The sequence below is a fragment of the Podarcis filfolensis genome (assembly GCF_964270895.1).
Source record: "Podarcis filfolensis genome assembly, chromosome: 2".
Lineage (NCBI taxonomy): Eukaryota > Metazoa > Chordata > Lepidosauria > Squamata > Lacertidae > Podarcis > Podarcis filfolensis.
Genome location: NC_139605.1, coordinates 63,587,585 through 63,610,533, shown reverse-complemented (window position 1 = coordinate 63,610,533; position 22,949 = coordinate 63,587,585). Strand labels below are relative to the sequence as shown.

At 41.8% G+C, this 22,949-nt stretch overlaps 1 protein-coding gene across 5 annotated transcripts in view; it reads right to left on the bottom strand.

Moving 5' to 3' along the window:
- Positions 1-1,461: 1,461 nt before the first annotated feature.
- ADAMTS2 (ADAM metallopeptidase with thrombospondin type 1 motif 2) overlaps positions 1,462-22,949 on the bottom strand; it is a 338,043-nt gene continuing 316,555 nt past the window's right edge. For 4 of the 5 annotated variants that reach the window (XM_083592179.1, XM_083592178.1, XM_083592180.1 and 1 more), the window contains 7 exons: positions 20,263-20,426; positions 19,035-19,191; positions 17,081-17,213; positions 12,641-12,848; positions 10,585-10,714; positions 9,867-9,956; positions 4,214-5,130 (listed from right to left, as the gene is read on the bottom strand). In XM_083592179.1, the coding sequence (XP_083448305.1) occupies positions 4,667-5,130; positions 9,867-9,956; positions 10,585-10,714; positions 12,641-12,848; positions 17,081-17,213; positions 19,035-19,191; positions 20,263-20,426 (1,346 nt within the window). In that variant the 3' untranslated portion in view covers positions 4,214-4,666. Of the gene's footprint in view, positions 3,332-3,392; positions 5,131-9,866; positions 9,957-10,584; positions 10,715-12,640; positions 12,849-17,080; positions 17,214-19,034; positions 19,192-20,262; positions 20,427-22,949 lie in introns of those variants that run through there. The other variant, XM_083592176.1, reaches the window with a different exon arrangement.

The window sequence follows — 22,949 nt, the reverse complement described above, 5'->3', positions numbered from 1 at the left end:
ATTTAGATGCGTTGCATGTGATATAACCTTGTGTCACCAGATGGCGCTGTGGAGTCCCATTTTTGCTAACCTGATTTCTCATACAAAGTTTCCAATGCGTTTAACTAAAACGCTTCTTTGATGTGTCTAGATCCAGCCTGGGTCAGGCATGAGACAGTTGGTTTTCACTTGTGGTTTCCCTTTTTGCATTCCACCTCCATATCTAGTATGTATGCTTAGACATATAGTAAGTAATTAGCCTATTCTGTCAACATGCTGGCAGCCACCTCTGTCTATAAAAAGCAACTAGGAAACAGCTACAAAGAAGGGGGATTTTGTTTGGCAGTGCTTTTGTGGGTTTTGCTTTTTGTAGGGTGCCAATACAAAAAGAAATTAAAAGGTGACGGTATTCTGTAGCAGTAAATACTGTCACAAAGAGTGCCTTGGTCAGAGCACAGTTATCTTCTAATACAAAACAACAGATGTAGGGGGAAGCAGCAAGGAAGGAAAAGATCTGTATATGTTTCATAGAAAATAATAATAAGCCCACATTTTAATTTTTGTAAATATAGAAATTCTTGTCCATTAAGAGTTAAACAATAAGTACCGTATTTTTTGCTCTATAAGACTCACTTTCCCCCTCCTTTTTAAGTAAGGGGAAATGTGTGTGCGTCTTATGGAGCGAATGCAGGCTGCGCAGCTATCCCAGAAGCCAGAACAGCAAGAGAGATCGCTGCTTTCGCAGCGCAGCGATCCCTCTTGTTGTTCTGGCTTCTGAGATTCAGAATATTTTTTTTCTTGCTTTCCTCCTCCAATAACTAGGTGCGTCTTATGGTCTGGTGCGTCTTATAGAGCGAAAAATACGGTACTTTTCTCATTATTTAGCTGGCAATGTGCTCCAATGTTACTGGGCAGCAGCACTGTAGGACTTGTACTGTATACAATTACTTTCTTTTTCTTTCTTGTAGGTCTCATATGCCCTGAACAGCAAGACAATAGGCACGAATATAACAGCCGAAGTTCTTCCCAGCACCGAGTTTCAGTTATAAGGTAAGCTGTGCCTCTCAGACTACTACCCATAGGACTTTTAAAGACACAGAAGCCCCATCACTGTATCACAGAGTCTTGTGGAAGAAACTGGATGGGAAAACTTGGTGATAAAATAAATATGGGACAGCAAGATGATTTGCAGTAATGCTCCTTCCCCCATTGTAGCAGGATTATGGGGAAACCATTTTTGAGGGGAGAAATACCAAGGATAGTGGAGCTACTTTAATACATATCTCCCACTGTTGCTTGACTTCCACATTAATAAAGGTTATAGGCACAGTGTTCCCTTTTTCAGTCAAGTGTGCCTTGCTGGGCTTCCTCCCTCATTTCTTTGCCTCACCGAAGCCCCCAACATTTTAAAAGCTGCTTACAATACATCAAAGGGGGGTTAGTATGATACGAGGTGAAAGACCCACTGGGCATGTGAAGCCCTTATTCACACGTGCTTCTAGATAATGGCCTAAACAGACCAAAAGCCACTTTTCTCCATTTGTTTGGAACAAAATAAATGTATGAAATTGTCCTCATTTCCACGAAGTGATGGCATAATATTGTGCTCCAAAGCATTCTGCTGGGTGGCAGCCTTTCCAGAAAAACTGAGCAATTCTATGTCCCTAATTACTAACACATGCCCTTAATTGCTTCCAATATCATTAGCAAGTTCCAATAAAATTAATTAGCTGTCATGGGATTTTTTTTTCAGACACTTCACATTATTATGCTACATATACAGTGAACAGAACAGAACATGCAATTGCCCCTTTTTTTGAGGGGGTGGGGTGGAGAAACTAACTTCTGAATTAAGCAAGATTAAGATTATATCAGGCCTTACACTGGAAAGACCTCTCCCACTAAATAGGCTGTCATTTGGAAAATATTTTCCACCATAGGTGTTCATGAAAGTACATTAATACGAAGGGGGACAAAGAGAAAGTGGAATCAGACTGTTTGGCAAAAAAGCAAACCTATGTCTTTCAGATGAGTTCTACAATTTCAGAGGAAGACCAGCCAGAGCCAGCCCAGGACATTTTGGCTCCAAAATGGTGCTAAGGAACACCAGGATCTGCTGTCCCAGTGAATCCTGTCACCTGAGGCAAATACCTCACTTTGCCTTATGAATGGGCCGGCCCTGGTACTAGTCTTGAGATGTTTACTGTTTCCAGAATGTTCTGCTATGTCAATAGTAGTGTATGTTGGAACCCTCACTCATAGAACAACCAATAAAGATACCTGTGTAGAAGCAGGCTAACATTGCTGTGCTTATGCCGGTAGCTGTTACATGTGGCTAGAATGAGATCAGGAGCAATACATTTTAAAAGGGGAACTCATACTGCTTGAATATAAAACCCATCCTATATTGTATGCCATGATTATAATAGCATGCCAAATTTTCTTCCCAGTGAATGTAAAAGAGTGATGAGGCTAATTATAAGATATCCAGATATTGGTCTCATGAGATCTGGTTGAAATGTAATCTACTCATTAATTAACATGGATGGTTTTGAACAACCACCATCTATTTGCCACCTACAAGGTATGCCAACGAAAACTTTGAATTGCTTAATAAGTTGCCTCTGAAATCTGTGGTTTAACTTGTACTAATGAGCTGCTGTTCAGTTAGATTATGAAGGCAGCAACAGCATTCAGAATCTTGCATTAACTGGTAAGCATTAAGCAGCTCAGATAAACATGGTAGTCAGAGCAGGAAGATATATTTTTTAACACACACCACATACAGGCTTTTTAGTCCATGCAGCCATTGAACTACAAGCAATAGCACCCAAAATATTTCCCTGTGCTCAGCTATTTCCCCCAGCAGCTACTAGATGTGTAAAAATAGCAGATATACCTGGGAGTGTGATCTATTCCACTATCAAGTTAAATTGATGGGGGAACTTTGTTTTCAGACCTGGCTCAAGCTTTAAAGACCATACCTAGTCAGGAATTAACATGGATGTTTTTGAATAACCAATCTAAAGTTGCTGTCCTGAGCACACCTACTGAGAAGTAAGTCCCAGTGCCTGGGCTTACTGATGAATAAACACCTTTAGGATCTGACTGTACATTGATCTTTGATCAAAATGAGCAGTAAACCGACTATGTTGCTGCATGCTTTCTGAAAGTGCTGTGTGGGATGAAACCAGTACTCAAAGGGCTGTCAAACTATACATTGCTAAGCGATTCAGTACTGTGTATACATATATATGCATAATGACATGCGTTTGCTTCTGCTACAGTACAGCTGTCCTAATGAATGGCTGAAAACCCAAGTTGTTCACCATCACAGTTACATAACATTGCACTGTAAAAAAAAAGCCGGAATAACCCAAGTTGTTCACCATCACAGTTACATAACATTGCACTGTAAAAAAAAAAAGCCAGAATAAGCAAAAGCTACATTTTCTTCACACACAAAAAGCACCAACTGAAATCAAAGGGCAATCCAGTCATTTAAATGAATCAGAGTATTGGTAAAAGTTGGGGGAAATGATCTACACACTGTTAAAACTCTGCAGTAATTGCATTGCTAGCATTTAAGATGATGAAATGCAGAACCAGAGGTGACTGGGGCAATGCAGCTTGATCTGGTGAGTGAATATATTAATAATTTAAAACATATTTTCCTGAATGCTATTATTTTAGAACATGGTGCTAAAGTTTAGTGTGCTACTCCTCTAGCTGAAGTTGACTGGGGCTAGTATATTGATTAATGTTAAGAATGCACTGGTCCCTAAGTGTGAGAAAAAGCAGATACAGTGATGATGCCTTTTACTGGAGCAACCCCCAACACTAGCATGTAAATTTTCCTTCTACAAGGACAACAGTGTTAAAAGCTACTTTGGTCCGACTTGTGCTGCATGTAGTAGTTATCATTCTCTTGTTGTTTTTGCTTTCTTATTTTGTACATTACGTGGCATCAATTCTGACCTACTTTTGTCTTTCAAGTGGTTAACAGAAAGCTTGATTTATGCTTGATTCCTGAAACAGGATCTGAATTAGGTCCTTTATATCATGGTAGCCCATTTTTTGCTGCCGTCTGAGTATGGTAGCACCACCATTTAATTCAATGGAAAGACAGGCAAAAATGGTGCACCAGCACACTGACTTTGACATAAGTTCCACTGAAATAAATTGAACTTATTTCCAAATAAGTATAGGTAGGACCTGATTTTTTTTATATATAAAAAAAACAGACATGTGCTTCCCTGAAGCTGAGGTTCTATCAAGAGGCCTCCAAACACTGCTGAGGGATTTGGATCAAGCTATTAGAATCTCTTCTTAATTCTACAGAGTGCACCGAAGAAACATTCTGTTGGACTCAAGAACACACACTGAGGGCGCAAGAGAGCCCACAAAAGAACCCTGCTGACCTTAGCGAGGCACCACCGCTAAGTAGCAGTGAAACCTATGAGGATATTGCACTAGTATCTGTGGCACCTTGTAACCCTAGCCATTATAATATTTATATTAACTTAAATAATCCTAAATTTCCTTTTTATTGCAGGCTATAGCATTTGGCATTTCTGCCATAGCACCACTATTTGTATCTAAGTCTCTATGATGACATGGGCTTTGCTGCAGTGGTGGTAGCATCTCTCTATAAGAGAGGAAAACAACTTTGTGTTATCTTTCCATTTTAATGCAATTTCCTGAGCATTTCTTGTTTCCTTTTTTCAGCCACCAGCTCTTGAATTCTTTGGTTCCTTGTCCGTTCGTAAGGTGGTCTCCTCCGCAAGATGATGTTGTGGTGTGGTACTTCATTTTCCAGTCCGTGAATTTTATACGGAACATCCACTGTGTTGCCTTCTGGCCGATTTTCAGTTGCGTTGGAACCGGTGATGCTTATCTTGGGAACAATGGGTGGGCCTGAAGTGGTATGTGGGATGTGAACGTCAACAGGTGTTGTAAGTGTTGGAGAGGTAGCCTCTTCGATATCGTTAACTTTGCTATGGTTGGGTTCTGTTGAGTTTCCACTTCCTGTTTTGTTACTGTACATTTTACAAGACTTGCAGCATAGTTTATTGTAACCAGGAATTGTACAGTACTGAGAGAGAACTTCCATGCGACAAAACATTGACTTGTCTCCTTGGCAACGTTCTTCTGGAAGAGAAAAACAGGAATTATGTGTATACTATAAAACCAGAGTCAGAATCAAGCAAACTTGGACTTAGAGGCTCTTGTATACAATATTACTAAGACCTGATACTGGGCCTTGACGGAAGCATTCTCACATTTCTTGCAGTGATCTAAAATTTCACATCAGAGTTTTACACACTGCTCCTCCAACCTTTATGATATGTGATGACAAATTAGAAGGGGACCCACTTACATTCCTGAATGTTGTGGTTTCAAGATGCTCTTGGCCTCAGATATATTATGGCTGCTTAATGGGATGTAATTGTGTAGCAATGGATCCATATGGTGTCTGGGAGGGACCACTCACCAGATGGATTACCTTAATCACAGGGAGAATTTCCTTACACTTGTATCAGCAGCTGGCATTGAGTGTGGAAATTCATGAGCATCTCTGACACACTGCAGGGGTTGCATGTCGCTGTCACCATGCTGAAGCATTTCCAATAGCTTCTCTCACACGGTATCCATAACATCAGACCCCTGGCCCTGAACAACCCGCTTTAGCTTGCGCCACTGAAAACGGACTCCTGGTTCATTAAGTTGAAGAACTCCAGGGGCAGTCAATCAATCTATATTGCTGGCCACTAGACTCTGATTTTCCTTAGCCAGGGGCTGCAATGGAAACTTCAGGTAACTTCTTAGAACCTCAAATGGTTTTTTATTGCATCCCTGTTGTTGTTGTTGTTTTGATTACAGCAAGGATTTGTTTTACATTAGTATATTGACATCCAGCTAGCAGATTTGGTAAACTGCACAAAAAGAAGGATTTCTGCTTCATGGCCTCCTAGGATTAAAAGAATTTAACAGCATTGGGATATACAGAATAAGTGGCCAGAATGGGTGGTGAAAAATTGAAGGTCAATGCTAATACATTGTAGAAGTTCTGGAGAACTCCCAAAGCAGGAAAAAAAATACTATACTAAAAAAAAAGAAAGAAAGCACTTTACCACGGCAACAAATGTTACAGTTGTAATGTACAATGCTCCCTATTCAACACACGCCATTCCATTCTCCTTCCCACCTGGGTTTCTGACCTCCCATGCTCAGTTTCCTTGTTAGGAGTCCCCCCCTGAGTTTTTTTCCAGTGCTTTTTCAAACCTTGAGTTTCTCCTGAACCTGCAGACACCTCTCTCACGGCTGTAGATGGTGCCATTTTGCTGCTGTTCTATTGGTCTAACACCAGTGTTTCCTGCACCTATTATATACAGGAGGCAGGTTCTTCCAAACACCTTTGTACAGACAAGGAACTGACAGCGAGATCAAATCCAGGGTCCCTGGGGCATGCACAATACTGCTCAAGAATATGTTCCTGTCACTCATCCCTTTATGTGTTTACTTCTGGAGGACACCCATGCCGCCTTAACATAAGGTAAGCCTGAGTGAAGCAGATATTGAACTGTTGGAAGTGACGTCATGATTTACAATCCACTGAGAAACTTTCCAGTGCAAGCCTCACTGAAATGAACCTTGTTTTGCTCTTGTCCATTTCAATGAAGCCTCCATGGAGTTCACCAGGATGATAGTTCCATTTCTTAATTAGTGGGAGGAGTGCTTCAAGCACCAGAACGTATTTGGCCTGCCCTGGTAATACTAGGGCTCAAATGGTAAAAATCCATTTGTAAAGCTCAATGGCCCTTTTAGAGCAGGAGCAAGTTCTTCCAGTGAGGGCAACAAGGAGCAGAGAAGCGATGAGTGGTGTTTGTGGAGGAGGGCTTAACCCCACCTTCTATTTCCCTGCTTGAAATCCACCCTCCCAGCAGCATCGGTCCCCCATGAGGTTCCAAATGCACATTTTCAAGTGTTCTAAGGGGAAGGGTGCAAGTAACCATGATGTCATCGCAACATCACAAGGCTATTAGAACAGCACTGCAGGCAGGTATAGCAGCAGCATGTGTGTCAGGCTCTCAACCACATTGCAACATAAAGCATCACCTGATCAAATGTAGACGCATTCACTGATTTTAGAAAGGATACACGGCGTCTCTTCACGCATCCTCTACTTAAATAAATTAGGGTATGAGTGTGTTTAGTTGGCAAACATATCAGTCTAGGAAATTTAGAGTTGATTATCAAAGAAGACAACCTTAAATTAGCCCCTTTCTACATGAACTATCAGTCCTTTTGTTTTGAGGGCGAGAGAACAATAAAAAGGTGATTATGGTGTTCTATAAAGATAAGGATAACATGTATTCTTTATATATAAACCCATTCTAAGAAATAGGATGAGAATATTACCAAAGTATTTCAAACTTAAATTAAGTTTGTTGGCTGTTCAATGTAAGAACCTCTTAAAGCATCTTTAGAAAAATGCCTTATTTCAACAACAGTGAAACATTCCCCAAAACATGCAGATCAAATACAGAGCCACATGAAATAATTGACTCTTGTGATACAGTCAAATATATTTCCCATTCATAATTACATTTTATATAAAGAAATCTCCAGAAGGATAGCCATGTTAGTCTGTTGCAGCAAAAACAACAGAATCAGAGTCTTGAACATATTTTTGGGGGGCATAAATGTCTGTCAGCTGCAACCCAGTTGCACACTCAAATGTTTATGCCACAATAAACCTTACTCTTTAAGGTGCACTCTTGGTTGTTTCTCTTGCATATATGTCAGAGTTAAGTTTATTTTGTTTTCCTAAAGCAAAACTGCCAGACCTGCTGAACTTTCATCTTATTTTATTTTGCAGTATGCATGACAGACTGGAAGTATGTCTTCAACTGAGCAGTAAGAAAAAAATAGTCATTTGCACAGTCACTTTGGTACACATTTCAACTGGCCTCATAAAAAAATATTGAAAAGCAAACTGAATTGGCACATCTTTAATAATATGTTAAATACATACAAAACACTAATAAAATATCCCTGATAAACCAAAGTGCATATAGATCTAGTGCACAATGCCCAGATACCTTATTGCACCATTCTCTATAGCCATCCATAGCTTGAAACATCACTCAACAGTTGTCTATTTAAAGGTAACTAACAGTCATGAATAAGTTGATAACAGTTAAACACCAATTATTTTACATAACAGTATTTAGTGCCAGATAACGTGTCTTTGCCTTTTTCGTTGCCATGTAAAATTACGAACAGGTTGCAGGCAATCATCATAGTAACAGCAAAATTTAAATATGTGATCACATGATAATGACAATTTTGAAGTGCTACATTGTTAGAAGATCCACAGGACCACCTTCCTAAGGGATATGATTTGGTGGAGAAAGGTAGCAAGCAATTTGCCATGATCCTCAGGTACTGATATGCGCCTGTTATTTGATGTTTATATAAGTGGTTTTATGAACAGTGAGTTATAGATCTTCAGCACAAACACATGCTGAAGCAAGTATCTACCAGTTAAAACAGGGTAAGTTGGGCAATGGCCCTTTCTTTTAGGTGGGTAGTGATCCTTCCCTTTCTCATACACCCGACTGTGCAAACGGCCGTCCAGTGTTTTAGCATTCAAGTAAAAACACCGTACATGAATATCAATTCATGGTACCAGTGCACTGTTTGTATATTTAAAGCTGGAACTGGTGGTTAATGCCAATGCAATTAAAGTTTAAGGCATTTTTCTAAATGTAGTTTCTTTCTCCCTAAGCAAAATGAAACAAAGCAATAAAAATTGAGGTAATTCTGTCATTGTTCACACTGTTATGTTTGCCAGTTGACACATCTATAGATCACAAACATACACGCGCACGCACACATACACACACACAACTGAACCAGTCAAGTCAAACATGCAAATGGTGAAAAAAGACTGATGGATGCAATGATGTATAAAGAGTTCACTGCTGAACAATTCTTGACATTGCACAGCACGACAATGTCATATTGTCTCAATGATATTGAAATACTGCACACCACAACCTGTAGCATAGACCACATGTTTTGCCATACTGGTTTCCTATTTGCATTATATGTGTTAAAAAATAATAATAACACAAGGAACTTTCTGGCAAAATTGTGTGAAGATTCCCTTGCTGGTTTTGGAAAGAAAAAATATAGGTAGAAGAGCTTCAATAAAAGCATAGCACAGTAGCAGCATTTGACAGGAATATCAAGAGAGTTTCATCTACCTGTAATAATAAACTTTTTTCATGGAAACAAATGAAAATGTTAAAGCCAGGAATTTAAAAAATTGTGATGCATGAGTTAATAAGCAATGAGACTGTAAAGAACCATGATGGAATGAGCACTTTCATTTGACTACCCTGCAAAAACACTGAAGCTAACTTGTTGTAAGATAGAGGACCTTTAGACAAAAGGAGAACTTTTAGCACTACAAGGTGTCATTATTGTGATGTGATCACATTCACAATAAGTTCTCAGTTTCACCATCAAACTGAAATCATGAGCCAGTTAAGAGCCTTTTTTCACCATCACCAACCAACAAGCAAACTGATACCAGCTCACTTTTTAGAGGACTTCCAACACACCGAAGAGATCCAACTTCACACATCCAACACCTTCACGATCGCCACTGCAGCAAGTGCTACTCAATCTCCAGAGAAGAAAGACACTGTGCACCAAGGCCCAGCACAGGGAAAAAAAAGATTCAGCCCAAGGTAAGACTTGGCAGATTCAAGGAAATTTTCCATATAGGAAGAAGAATAGAGCAGAAGGCAAAGTCCACATTTGATGTGGCATGCATTTAAGGGCAAAGGCAGAGTTATAAATGGGTCTTTTACTTGAAGATATTTTCTGGATGGGATAATCTGCGTCCGGTCTTGACAGCCATTGTATCCTGTAAGTTTTCTTTGACGTATCAGATGAATTTCCTGAAAGAGAACATAGTAAGGAAAAAAAATATTAGCACATTTGTAAGCTTCTTAATGCACCATTTTGGTTGACTGAACAGAATTAGTAGCTACTATTCTAAGAAAGAAAATAGCTTTTGAAAAACTACAGCAGTACATTATTAGTTTTAAATAATGTCAGTTTGAGCACCTCTACTCAAAGTCATCACATTGGTGAAATGTCTGCAGAAAAGTCAAGACAAAACAGAACAAATTTGTGCATCACACACATGCTTTTTCATGCAGGCTTCCCACCATTTCAAGGATTTGTCACACATACAATTTTGGTTCTCTGATGACTCTACCTCTCTACTGGTGTGGTACACGTTTTCAAACAGGTCCAGGCTGCAACATGTATGCCTAAAAATGTTGCAGCCTGGACCTGTTTGAAAACATGTGTACCACACCAGTAGAACCAAAATCATAGAACCAAAATTGACACCTGCCCCCTTTTTATGTCTTTTGCCAAGCTGAACACGCAGAAGTTAAATGTGTGTAAGTTGCGGGCTTACTGTATTCTAAAAACCACTACAAAATTTAATTGTATGACTGGCACAATTGTCACAAAGCACCCACCCCAAATAAATAGAAAAGAGGGATCAGCACTCACTGGGACACAAAGGTAGAATGCATAACCTCCTTGTCTCTGGCTTGTCTTCTTTACAGAAGCCAATAACGTTTTCTCTTGTCCTGCACAGAACTTGTCTGTCTTGTGTACCATTACCACAGGTTACAGAGCACTGGAGAGAAAACAGAAACCAGGAGTCAACTTCACTTTTGCTAATTTATTGGCAGTTGGCATTTGTTACAGGTAACATGATTTATATGAAAACGATTATTTATTGTTACTTACCACTGTTCATTGTCGTCATCAGTACAACCAAGAACCCTAAACCAAAGTGGACTCTAACTGCTATATATGGTAGTGTTAGATGTTAGATTACAACAAGCCAGCTTTGTATTTCTTTGGAGCAAAGGAGCTCCAGTAACCACAGAGAGCTTCTTTTCTGCTGTGGACCTACTATGTCCATTGAAATAAAGAGGTAAGCTGTATGCATATTTGTGTTCTATGTGCATAATGAAACCCACAAGGGGCTCTGACTTGGGGTGTTTGCCTGTCTGAAGTGTTTGTAACAATTATAGTAATAATAATAGCAACTGAGTACAGCAAATGCAAAACTCTGCAGTAAGTTAGCATCCTGAATGGCTGGTCCATGCATCTCCTGCTATGTAGGCTACTGCCCTCAGGGTGGCTCATTGTTCCAGATTGCTTCCCTGATCCCATAACTTGATGTGCTCCTCCTCACAGCTTAGCCTTCACATGCTCTCCTCTTCAGATTCTGCATTCATTGAACTGATGACAAACATTTGACTGTTTGTTCCAGTTCCTGGCGTGTGCTTCCACTCATAGAATGGTATTCAATTTTTTTACTCAGAGCAGATCCACTGAAATTGATGGACCCAACTTAATTTCAATGGGCCTACTCTAAGTAAAATTTGGTTGAATACCACCCCTACTCTCAGTGATGGGTTTGTAGTTTCTGCTCTCTTGCACTGACTTCTGGTCCTGGGATCAGTTTTGCATTCTTGTGATTTGATCATATCATGGGCTTTGATGGCAGGTTGCATGGTCCAGTTCTTGCCCACAAAGCCACTCCCAGGATTTTGGGACTATGAAGCCTCACTGCATCCTGACATGGTGCAAAGTAGTACTGGGAATATCCCCAAAGGTTTCTGCCCCTCACCTGTGACCCAGTTACCTAACATTCTGGGTGTCAGCCAAACACAATTTTTATAACTGCACTAGAGGCTGCTGCCTTTAAAACTGGCTAACCCCTCTCCCTCTCTTTACACCTCACCCCAAACCCCTCCCCATGATTTCACAGCTTGCCTGTCCTTCCCCCTCCATCTCACAGCTTGTTCTCAAACCCTTCTGCCATAGCTCACCCAACATCCCCATGCTCCCTGTTGCTGCCACCACAGGTGGGTGGGTACCCTTCTACCCTGCCACTACCGCTGGTGGGAGGGCAAAGAAGGAGAGAAAGTCTTTCCCACCTTGGTCCCCATCCTTACCCTGCCACCACAGCCAAGCCTTTGTGGGCTTCCTTTTGGTGTTGGTACGGCGGCCACTGACGGGGAAAGTCCCTCTTTCCCCCTTCCTCCACCAGTGGCAGAAGCTCTGACAACAACAAAGGAAGTGCAGCAAGGCTTTCTTGCTCCACCTGTCGGCTTACCTGCATTGGCTGCCTGCACCACCATCCTGCTTTCTTCTACCCACCTGGGTCAGCTGGCAGTGGCAAAAGGAAGAACATGGGAGGAGCTGCCTGGGGTGCCCACCTGCCTGCCTGCTTACTCCGCCACACCCACCCACCCCCACACCCACCCACCCACCTGTTTGTCAGCATTATGACAGATGAGTGCAAATATAGTACAGGGACAGGCAAACTAGATTATTTGTTTTTAACAGTATGGTTATATTGCTGCACAATTATGGAAGTTAACCAACAAACATGCATCTTGTGCAATCTTGACATTCGATGCCCCCCCCCCCAATGATGTGAAACACTAAGGCTCACAACCAATTCACTAATGCGAATTTGACACCACCCTTATTAATATAGGCACTTCCAAATGTAATTTGAACAACAGAACAAAATCCTGCTTACCTGTGACCAGGGTCCTATCCGCCACTGCGCAGGGCAAAGCTCCCGGTTGCAAACTCTCCTGCCCTCTGGGCGATCGCTGTTGCAGTATTTGGCATGGACAGAGCGGTTTGTGTTATCGTGCAGCGGTTGGATGCAGCGGACAGAACGTACCTGATATCCTGTTTTCCCACAACTTTTGCTGCAAGGTTCCCAGTCTCCTGTAACCCATCTGGTTCAATGAAAAAGAAGTCCAGGCTGGTGAGTTTATATTGCACATGTTTAAGTCACACAATAATAATTTGATGATTGCTAATTCTTAAAGTCATGGTTTCAGGGCAGCTTCTCCCATCACATCTTGTACATATATTCATGGTGTGCCAATCAGGTAGGATGCACATTGCATTACATCAGCTGCCTATAGGCCCTAATCCCCCACCTACATGTGAGAGTTTTTCACAACTGATGTGGGGCACATGGAGTTGGATTCAGACTTGGTCATGCTTAGAGTGGACCAGTTGAAATCAATGGGACAATTTAGTCATGACCAACATAAGCCACATTGATTTCAGTCAGTCTTCCTCTAAGCATGCCTAAGGAAGGAATTCAAACTCCTGGCAAGGAAACAGAAGGGTCAAATGAAGCTGCTTTCTAGTCTCCTAGAAGTGAACATCTAGGGCAGGATTCAACTAATGAGTTCTGTCAGTGGAAGCACAATACAGCTCCCTCTCTCCCCTAAATTGGCTTGGTTCCAGGGAGATTACGGGGGTGGGGGTTGGATTGTTCTGTCTGGCAAGTTGAAGGCATGCTATGATGGAATGATTGACACAGCATGGGCTGCTCAAGCTGAGGAGGAAGAAAAACCTAGTGGGACGTCTCTAAGAATGTTTAATCATGGCATTATAGCTGTGTAATGTTGTTGGCTTTCATTTGAATAATTAATTGTTTTCTGTCACTGCATGTATTCTTATCTACCCAAGTTATTAATTTTGTTCCATTCTTGAATTATGACAGTTGAAGGAAACAACAAAAACATTCTATGCTAGGAGCTTCACTGATCCTCTTCAATACTTTGTAGTTTTTTAAAACTGTAGTTTAGAAACCATTTTGATGGCCCTCCCTCTTCCTAGTTTGACATCTTTAAACTTTAAACTTTAGCCAAAAATTAAAATTAAATGTAAGGATAACGTATGGAAACTTCACATGGTCACAAAAATACTGAGCCATTAAACCGACAGATATTATTACATAAGCACAAAAGATACGAGATCTCATTATGCACCCTAACAGTGATCTGAATTATTGTGCTAGATCCCTCCCCATGAAACGTTTGTTTGTTTGTTTTGCCTGTGGCAGCTTCGCTGGATTTACAGGAAAAGAATTTCCTTCTAGGCTCCGTAACAACAGCTATTTGTAATGTTCTAAATAATTCATGTGGAAACCAGCAGGGGGATAAACCACTAAAACAAGTGTTGTTGGTAGATGCTGGCATAGGAGCAGCATAATTCTTAGAGATGAATTTGCTGCTTTGGATATGCCGGCAATTCAGCAATCAACCAAGGAACCGCATGAAAAAGAACGAGGGCCACAGCAATGCAGTTTGTCCTGCCATTATAAAGCTTTCAGAGCAATCTTATGTGTTTCTCTCAGGAGCAGTGCTAAAGTCCTTCTAAATCTTTACTGTACTATGCTAATGAATAGAATATTAACCTCTGTACTTTCTGGATTTTTCAAAATTCAGTAGACACCATGATGCAAAAGGGAGCTTGCAACTCCCAGTAGGGTTAAAAGGAGTTTCATTCATCACCCCACTGTTGCTGAAAGCCAGCCTTGGTGACACAGAGGATGGCAATTATGTCCTAAAAATACAAACATTAAAAACTCCAGCATTGCAAACCTCTGGCCCCGAAGCTTTGCCAAGGAAATAGTGGAAAATGTAACCAAGCGCATTAGAGAGTCAGGCTCAGGCTCCATCTAGCCCAGTTTCCTGTACCCGAAAACGTATAAAAGCACACACAGTTCAATAACAGACTGAGGTCTGGGTAACAGGAGCACCCACTGTAGATGGTCTCACACCCCTCCTGATCATTTAGGGCCAAACTAGCTAATGGCCACTCTGTCTCCATGGGAATGCCTAGAAGGTGCCCTCTCAGCCCTTAAATTCAGGCACAATGAACATGTTGTGGGGAGGGGCTAGGATCACGGTGGAGGTGCCACCCCCAACCTACACATGTTCCTTTAAAGACCTTCAAATGAATGTCCATGGTTTGGGACCTCTTTCCTACTAGCTTTTCTCCTAGGACCCTGCCCACAGAGCCCTGTCTTTGATGACTGCTTGTGAGCTCCCACTGGTGTGCAAAGTGACAGAGGGCATTGCACAGATTGTTCCAGAGCTTGCACTGGCTTCCTGCTGTCTTCTAGGCAAAACTGAAGGTCATCTTTTTGAAATGTAAAATGACTTTGATATTATTTACCTTGCGGGAACAGTATTAGGTATGTCGACTCAGAAGTAGGTCCCACCATGTTCCACGGGATTTACTCCCAGCAAGGGTGTGTGGAGCCTTAGAGCCTGCCTACTCATGTTCTTTAAGTTCAGCCAGGAACATCTATACCGCCTGAACATTCTGGACCATACCACAAGCACATATAGGGGGGGGGGGCATTCAGTCACATTTTATTCACAGTAGACCCACTGACCTTAGTTGAATCCAGACAATGAAATCAATCGACCTAACAAGTGCCGCCACTAGCAGAAGCCAACCCAAAGAATCCTGCTAGTGCAAGGGAGCTTTCCCCCATACTCCTCCCTATGCATTCCCCCCCCCCCAAAAAAAATTGGCTTGGGCAGGGGTTTGGAGAACCATACACAGAGCAGAGCACCGGCGGAGGAGAGGGTGGAATTGTTCCATCTGGCAAGCTAAAAGGCTTAGGCTGGCAAAATGACTGCTGTAACCAGTGCTTTTCCCCCCTAAAAAATGTTTAGGGGTACTCTCATTTTCCTACTCCTATTCTAATACTGCCCCTCAATGAGGCCAAACTTAGATTCACAAAATGTTTAGGGGTATGCGTCCCCCCAGAAAAAAGCACTGGCTATATCACTTTGTTGAATTCCTCACAATGGATCTACACTGAGTAAAAATTTAACTGAATACACCCATAGAGATATTTATCAATGCTTTTTATCACTACAGAGGAACTCCTGTCCTTTGCTTACTTACCAAAGTCAGAGTCATTTTTAGAAGCACTGTAAAGACTCCCTTGTCTGAGTTGGCATTTGAGGGCCAGCCAAAGAGCATATGACAATTTTAATTAATTTTATTTATATTCTGTTGTTACTTGCTACAAGCTATGCATTATGGATGCATTAGAAACTTAAACAGAGAATTAAAGTAAGATTCCAACTCCTTGCAGCCTAGTGGTTTGGGACAGAATTGCCAGAATGCAGGCTGGAGCTATCTTTGCCCATCCATTCGCTTTTTCTGTTAATTTGGCTACTCACTTTCAAAATCCAGCAACAATAACAAAAATAAAGCTCTTGATCACTGTACTCCTTTGTTGTGATGCCCACAAAATAATTATACAGTTTTCTAACGGCTAAAGGATGAACAGGCTCCCTCTCTATTTGTGCGTAAACAGAATAATGGCATGATTAGTTGCGTGAGACATGAATGGGGATGCAAATGTGAAAGCACATTGGAATCTGCTCCCTATTTAAAGCAACAAAGTGCAGAATTACTGCATTCTCAGTTGGGTGTGCCCTTGGATGCGCATCTGAGAGTGTGATGGAATTATGTTCATTGTTCTCTATCCAACAAGTGATAATGATCCATAATACTGTTTATACATTCTTAAATTGCATATGGGTATGCATTTCTTTAGGTGGATGGGGCCAAACAGTATCTCATCCATCCTAATCCAAGCCATTAAAAAATAATATCTTTCCCCCCAAAAAACCAAACCCTGTAATAAGAATAAAGCATGAAATTGGAAAATATCATAATTGCTTAAACAGTTATTTTTGCAAGCCAAGAATACCTACTTTCCACCCACTCCCCAACAAACCCACATCTTTAAAAGCTAGGCTGCGAGTTTTATTGGTCTTTCGATTAGGACTAGTCTTTGACATTTTCTGCAATAACAGCCCATAATGGGTATGCAATCCATAAAACAGAAATTACCCCCCGCTGCCGCCGCCACCACCCCCCAAATCAAAATCTACTTTGGAATTGGGGAATCATTAATTTTTAGGGAATTTTCCCCCGCAACAAGCTAAATTCTGGGAATTACATTACATCATTGCATAACTCTGTTTGGGCAATATTCTACACACCACGGCTAGAAAGCAGTTCTAACCTAAAGCAGCCACAAAGGAAGGGAGTGGAGAGGTCATTTGAGGCTAGTTCCAGGCACTTCTTGATTATTATGCAACAGTGATGAGTTATTCCAGTAGAAAGAAATGCTTACATTGGCTGGGAACATTCCTGGAGATTACACACTCTGCGAATGGGCTTTGGTTTCTGGATGGACTCACAGTAACTGCGATGAACCATCTTGTGGTCAGTCTTCCTCCGACAACCATATTTTGTAAACTGATGACCTTAGGAAAGAGACTTTCTGTTATCTTCAGCATTCCACACAACTCAGAATGCCCTGAAACCTGCTATGAGACCTATTAAGCTAGGGGTAAAATGCAAGTTTCTCTGTTTTGCAGAGAGGCCTGATTCAGATGATTATTTACCACCCACGAGATCATCCATGGGAATGTGGGGAGCTGCTCGTAGGCCTGCCTTGTGGCTGGAATCCTGTGGACAAACCAATGTTATGAACTCTACGGCCTGTTTCACTTCCTGCATCAGTTCATACAACAAGAATTTCATGTAACCCCAAGCCTAATGGCAGCTTCTAGGGCTCTCACACACAATCCTGGGGGGAGTGTGGGGGGGGGACACAAAGTGTCTGAACTGTGCCAGAGATCCCACACTTACAAAGATGTGGGATCTTCCAGTGTACTTGCTACCTTCTACCTGGCATGTGGGAAAACGTTACGGTTGGGTAGAGTCAGGGCTGGCCCAAGACATTTTGGAACCTGAGGCGAATCACAAAATGCTGCCCCACCCCCGGCTCACAAGGGGGAAATAGGGGAGTGAAGATCTACATCAGGAACAAGTTAGGGAATAAAGATCAACATTGGGAACAAGGTGGGAGGAGACCAGCAGAGTCTCCTTTTCACCAAGAGGCTGCTACGTAGGAAGCAGGGGGACCACTGCTGAAGAGTTGGCAGATCCAGTCTCCAAGGAGCACATTGCAGTTGCTGCTGGCACCTCAGAAAAAGGCAATGTATTCCTTGGAGGCCGGATCTGACCCCTGTGGATCCTGCTGCCTGAGGCAGCTGCTTCCCCTTACCTAATAGGTGGGGCAGCCCTGGTAAGAGTGGAATGAGAGAGCTTGAGGCAGGTCCTAAATTGCACAGCAGATAGAATTCTGGGAGCCAGGAAATGATCTAGATGCATACATTTTCCAGAAGCAGGTAGCAGAACCCACTAGCAGTTATCCATGGCTCAGTCTTCTATGGGCTACAATGTACATTCTGTGCTGGAATGCTTATACATTAAAACATGTTGCCAGCACTCATTCATTTATATTCTCTCAGTTACTGAATGGAGCTGTCCTCATGCATTCAACCTGCTATCTGCTTTCTAAATGTGCAATACAGTACAGTGGTACCTCGCAAGACGAATGCCTCGCAAGACGAAAAACGCGCAAGACGAAAGGGTTTTTCGTTTTTTGAGTTGCTTCGCAAGACGATTTTCCCTATGGGCTTGCTTCGCAAGACGAAAACGTCTTGCGAGTTTGTTTCCTTTTTTCTTAAAACCGCTTGAAGAGGTGCAGTTGCGACTGCCCATGCTTCGCAAGACGAAAAACCGCGCAAGACGAAAAGACTCATGGAACGAATTAATTTCGTCTTGCGAGGCACCACTGTATGAATAATGAGAAGCAATAAATAGCTTGTCTAGAGAGTGTTTCTAGACCTGCATTTTCATGCTATTCATTCATTTACCCACCCATAAATCACAACTGAGGTCGTTCAGGTACATTTACTCTTTGATTTAGTTTACATGTACAAATTTGTCATTAGTGAATTTGAAATCAAATGGGCTGCAATGGGTGGATAATTCATTACAGGTATCACCACAAACATGGGGATTTTCAGGGAAGGCCTTTCATATGTTCTGCTGTTGATATACATCTGCATGTCTGAGCACATACACAATTACATAGTACAATCCTATGCATGTATACCTGGAAAACAGTCCTATTGAGTTCAGTGGGACTTTCTTCCAGGTAGTGTGCATAGGACACCCCCCCCAAGTAACCCTCAGAAAGCTATGCATATTCATCAGTTAGACCCTTTCTTTACCTCCTCCACAGGGTTTTGAGCACTGTGACCACTTTTTCAAAGCCCACTCAAATGTTACTGAATCTTCCAGAACATTGTTGTTGTCAACATTCAAAGAGTCTTCATGGATCATGTACTTGTACGTCAGTGTAATCTTGACGTTACCATGAGGAATTGCCTGGTCAGACAAATAAGGCATATATTTTCAGCAAGGTCATTTGGAGTATCATAGAGGCACTTTGAAAACAGATTAAAAGCATGAAAAGTAGGATAGGTCCCACCCCCCTTTTAAATTAAGCTTCAGAACACATTTTAGAGATAGAGGGCAACTTTCCTCCCAGTCCATGTGTGGGATTGACCTTCAAGGTCCTGTATTCTTATGATATATACAACTTTTAATGACCATCGGGGCATACACTCATGTGTCCCTTTCTCACAGAATTTGCAAGAAGGGCTTACTATAAGGATGGGCAGGATTAGGACCAAGAGACCGACCACTACTGTTTCCTTGTGGGGAGACACTCAAAACTGTAGAGCCAGGGTGGCCAATGTGTGGTGCCTTCCAGATGTTGGATCACAACTCCAAATACCTTTGGCCTTGCTGCTTTGGCCTGATGGAAGCTGTAGCCCAACAACAACATCCAAAGGGCACCACATTGGCTACCACAGCTGTAGAGAATTTGTTTATTTATTGCGGGTACAATCAAACAATTTAAAAGTAAATGCAATAACAACAACACACCCACCCACCCCAATTAAAGACAGCTTGGGAAAATAAAAGATTGTTTCCAGGCACTAAAAGGACAATGAGCTAGGTACAAGGCGAACCTCTTGGAGTAGAGAAAGAAGAGGAGGTACTGTCCTTCCACGTCTTAGTATAGTTCCACTTCTCTTCCTCCAGAAAATGCTCAATAAATCCTCCCAGCCAGAGTAGTAGTTTTGCCTGGGCAACAGCCAGACTCTGGCCTCACTCTTATGGCTCTCCAGCCTTTCTTTAGGTATATTTGCCTGGGAAGCTGTGTTGTTCTTCCCCTGCTACCTGCTTTCTCCCTTGCAAGTAAGTCAGCTTGTCTGGTTTTTTTGAACATCTAAATCTGAAACCCCTACACACAGATGTAGCAATATATAAAGTTGTTACCATTAAATATGCCCTTGATTCTTAAAACAGATGTCCTAACAGATGCAATCCATAAAATACTGTACGTATGACTCAGTCTAATCTAGACACTCTCATCTTCAAGTTACTTACCAGAACGGTGATTCCATTACGTAAGGGGCCCATAGTTTGCACCATTTCCCTATCCTCATCGTTCCGATACTCCCATTCTATGCCCATGTTGACAAACACTTTGGAGTCTGGCACGTAGTTCTCTTCGTTCAAAATAAATTTCCCTGTTTCTCGGTTCTTGATAGCTAGAAATAACAGGACAAATATAACATCTTCAAGAGACTTCAGTTCACTCTCTCTTTCTCTGCCCTCTGAGACTGGAAGGCTTCAGGAAGAGGTCTGTCTGCGTGCTTTATTTATTAGATGTATTTAGAGAACTTATATACAGTACTGCCTTTCACTTAAAAAAAAGAAGATCCTAATGTGGTTTATATAAAAATTTGAGTAAAAATGTAAAGGACAATTGTCATAAAAGAGAACATAAACACCTAGTAAGACAGCAGACTAGGATCTAAAAACTCCCTAAAAAGGGTGGTGGGGTAGGGGGTAGGTGCGCTTTGCCAATAGGACAACAGAGCAGGTGCCAAGCAGGCCTCTTTAGGGAGAGGACTCTGCAACCAAAAATGCCCTCTTTCTGATGACCATCCACCTTATCTTGGATGATGGGTGGATCCAAGGAAGAACACTGTCAGGTGATCTCAGCATCTGTTGGTTGATATGAAGCTAACCTTCCTTTAGGTACCCAGGGACCCAAGTTGCCTGCAAGGCAAACCCTGTCCACCGTTCCATCTGTAGGAGGTGCTATCTTGCCTGACCAGAAGGAAAATGTAGAGATTGTACTCTTGCATGCCACCCCAAACTCCAAGCAGTGCAGGATTCTGGGGTTCTGGGATATGTGTTTCCTTTGGAAGGTGGTGTCTTTATGATATATGGCTTATTTACACATATATACAACCTGAGCCTATGATGGAGGGGTTCAGAGCATTATCACCCCAAGAGGGTCTTGCTTCCCCCATAGTCACAGCCTTGGATTGCAACAAAAAACAGGCATAGCTCTGTCTCCCAGCTGCCCAACCTAAGGTTACCAGATGTCCCCATTTCCCGGGGACAGTCCCGGGAAATGTCCCCACACAGAATCCATTGAAGTTGAAAAGTGTCCCCGGATTCATTGAAAATTTTTTGGTAACCTTAGCCCAACCTGCAACCTGCCAGCTTCTAACTCGCATAGACCTTCAGGTATAGGGCGGTATAGGCATTAATTAAATAAATAATAAAATCATAATAATCAAATTTGGACTTTATCTTTCTAACTACAAGGAGTTGACGAGGTGCCCCAGAGCCAGAAATTCAATCCTTGCTGGATCCAGAAATTAGAAGGGTCTCAGGCATACAGCCTAGTTCACCCTCTCCTCATAAGGATCCGAGTCTCAGCAAAGTTCACCACAAGGAGCTGCTGTTGCTGCTGCTGTTCTGTATGGTGTGCAGAGATGGAGACGCCGCCTCCCCAACATTTGAAGGAAAATATGTTGGCATTGCAGACTCGACAGGGAGTGACTCTGTCATCAGGCAACAGACACTGCTGACTCTCGCACCCTGCCACAGCCCTCTCCCTTGGAAGGAAGCCCTCAGTGCAGTCAGCTATTTTATCTAAGAGTTGATAAATCGTTTGGGGCTGAGCCTATGTTATGCCATTCATTTGATTTTGCATTGCAGACCAGGAATCGGAGAACCAGCTGGACCTATCTGATAACAGAGCTGTGAAGAAATACATTCGCAAGGAACAACTGGCGTCTATTGTGCATTATTTTACTTTGTGAATTCGGTTCTAACAGACAAAAACAAATACTTGTCCTGCCTCTTCATCCCCAGTATCTTTTCAGCTACCTGGTCTTTTTTATCTGCTTCAATGGTGTGTCTTACATCAGCTCTGAGACGAAAAACAGAGCAAATCATGCATTATGTTTCCAGATCAAGCAGCTGAATTTCTGTTAGCATTGCCCTGCCTGTTGCATTACAAGTCTCCTGCCCCTGTCCCTGTGGATCCCTGCCCTAGAATCTTGTTTTCTTCATGCCTGAAGTAACAAGATAAGAATGCCAGAGAGTATGTGCAGTGATTGATTTCTTTTCACTATATAATACACACACATGTTGGGGCTTTAGTGTGTTTGGAAACAAACCCACCTGTTCTTTGCTGGTGTGTGGGGGTCTCTCTATAATTAGAAAGTGGTTTAGAAAATTCACTCTGCACCTGCTCAGGGGCACCATCTCTTTACTGAGAAATATACCATGTTAGTCATTCTCAAAGTAGATAGTATTATTATTATTATTATTATTATTATTATTATTATTATTATTATTTCAGTGGGTCTACTCTGAGTTTGACTAATAATTTATTACACTCAGAGCTTGTCTACACCAGAGTTCACTATGTGTTTATGGCTGTTGGCATTCCCATTTAATTTGTGTAGTGCACACAATGTTATCCTTGAATAACACCAATCTTGATGTTTCCCTTCTATAAATTCAGGTTTAACCAACACGGGGATAATCAAATGAGTTGAGAGAAAATGGGTTCCAAACCTCTCCACCTGGATGTTTCGCTGCCTTTTGGGGGCTAGATCCATCATCCCTCTGCTACATCTCTTTCCACACCCACTGCTTCCTCAATGCTTCCGTTTCTTTTCTGGTGGTGCTTGTAACTATTTCAGGTACACACCTAAATGGAGCTTAGTCCTATGTATAATTCATTTGATTCCTCATAAAAAAAA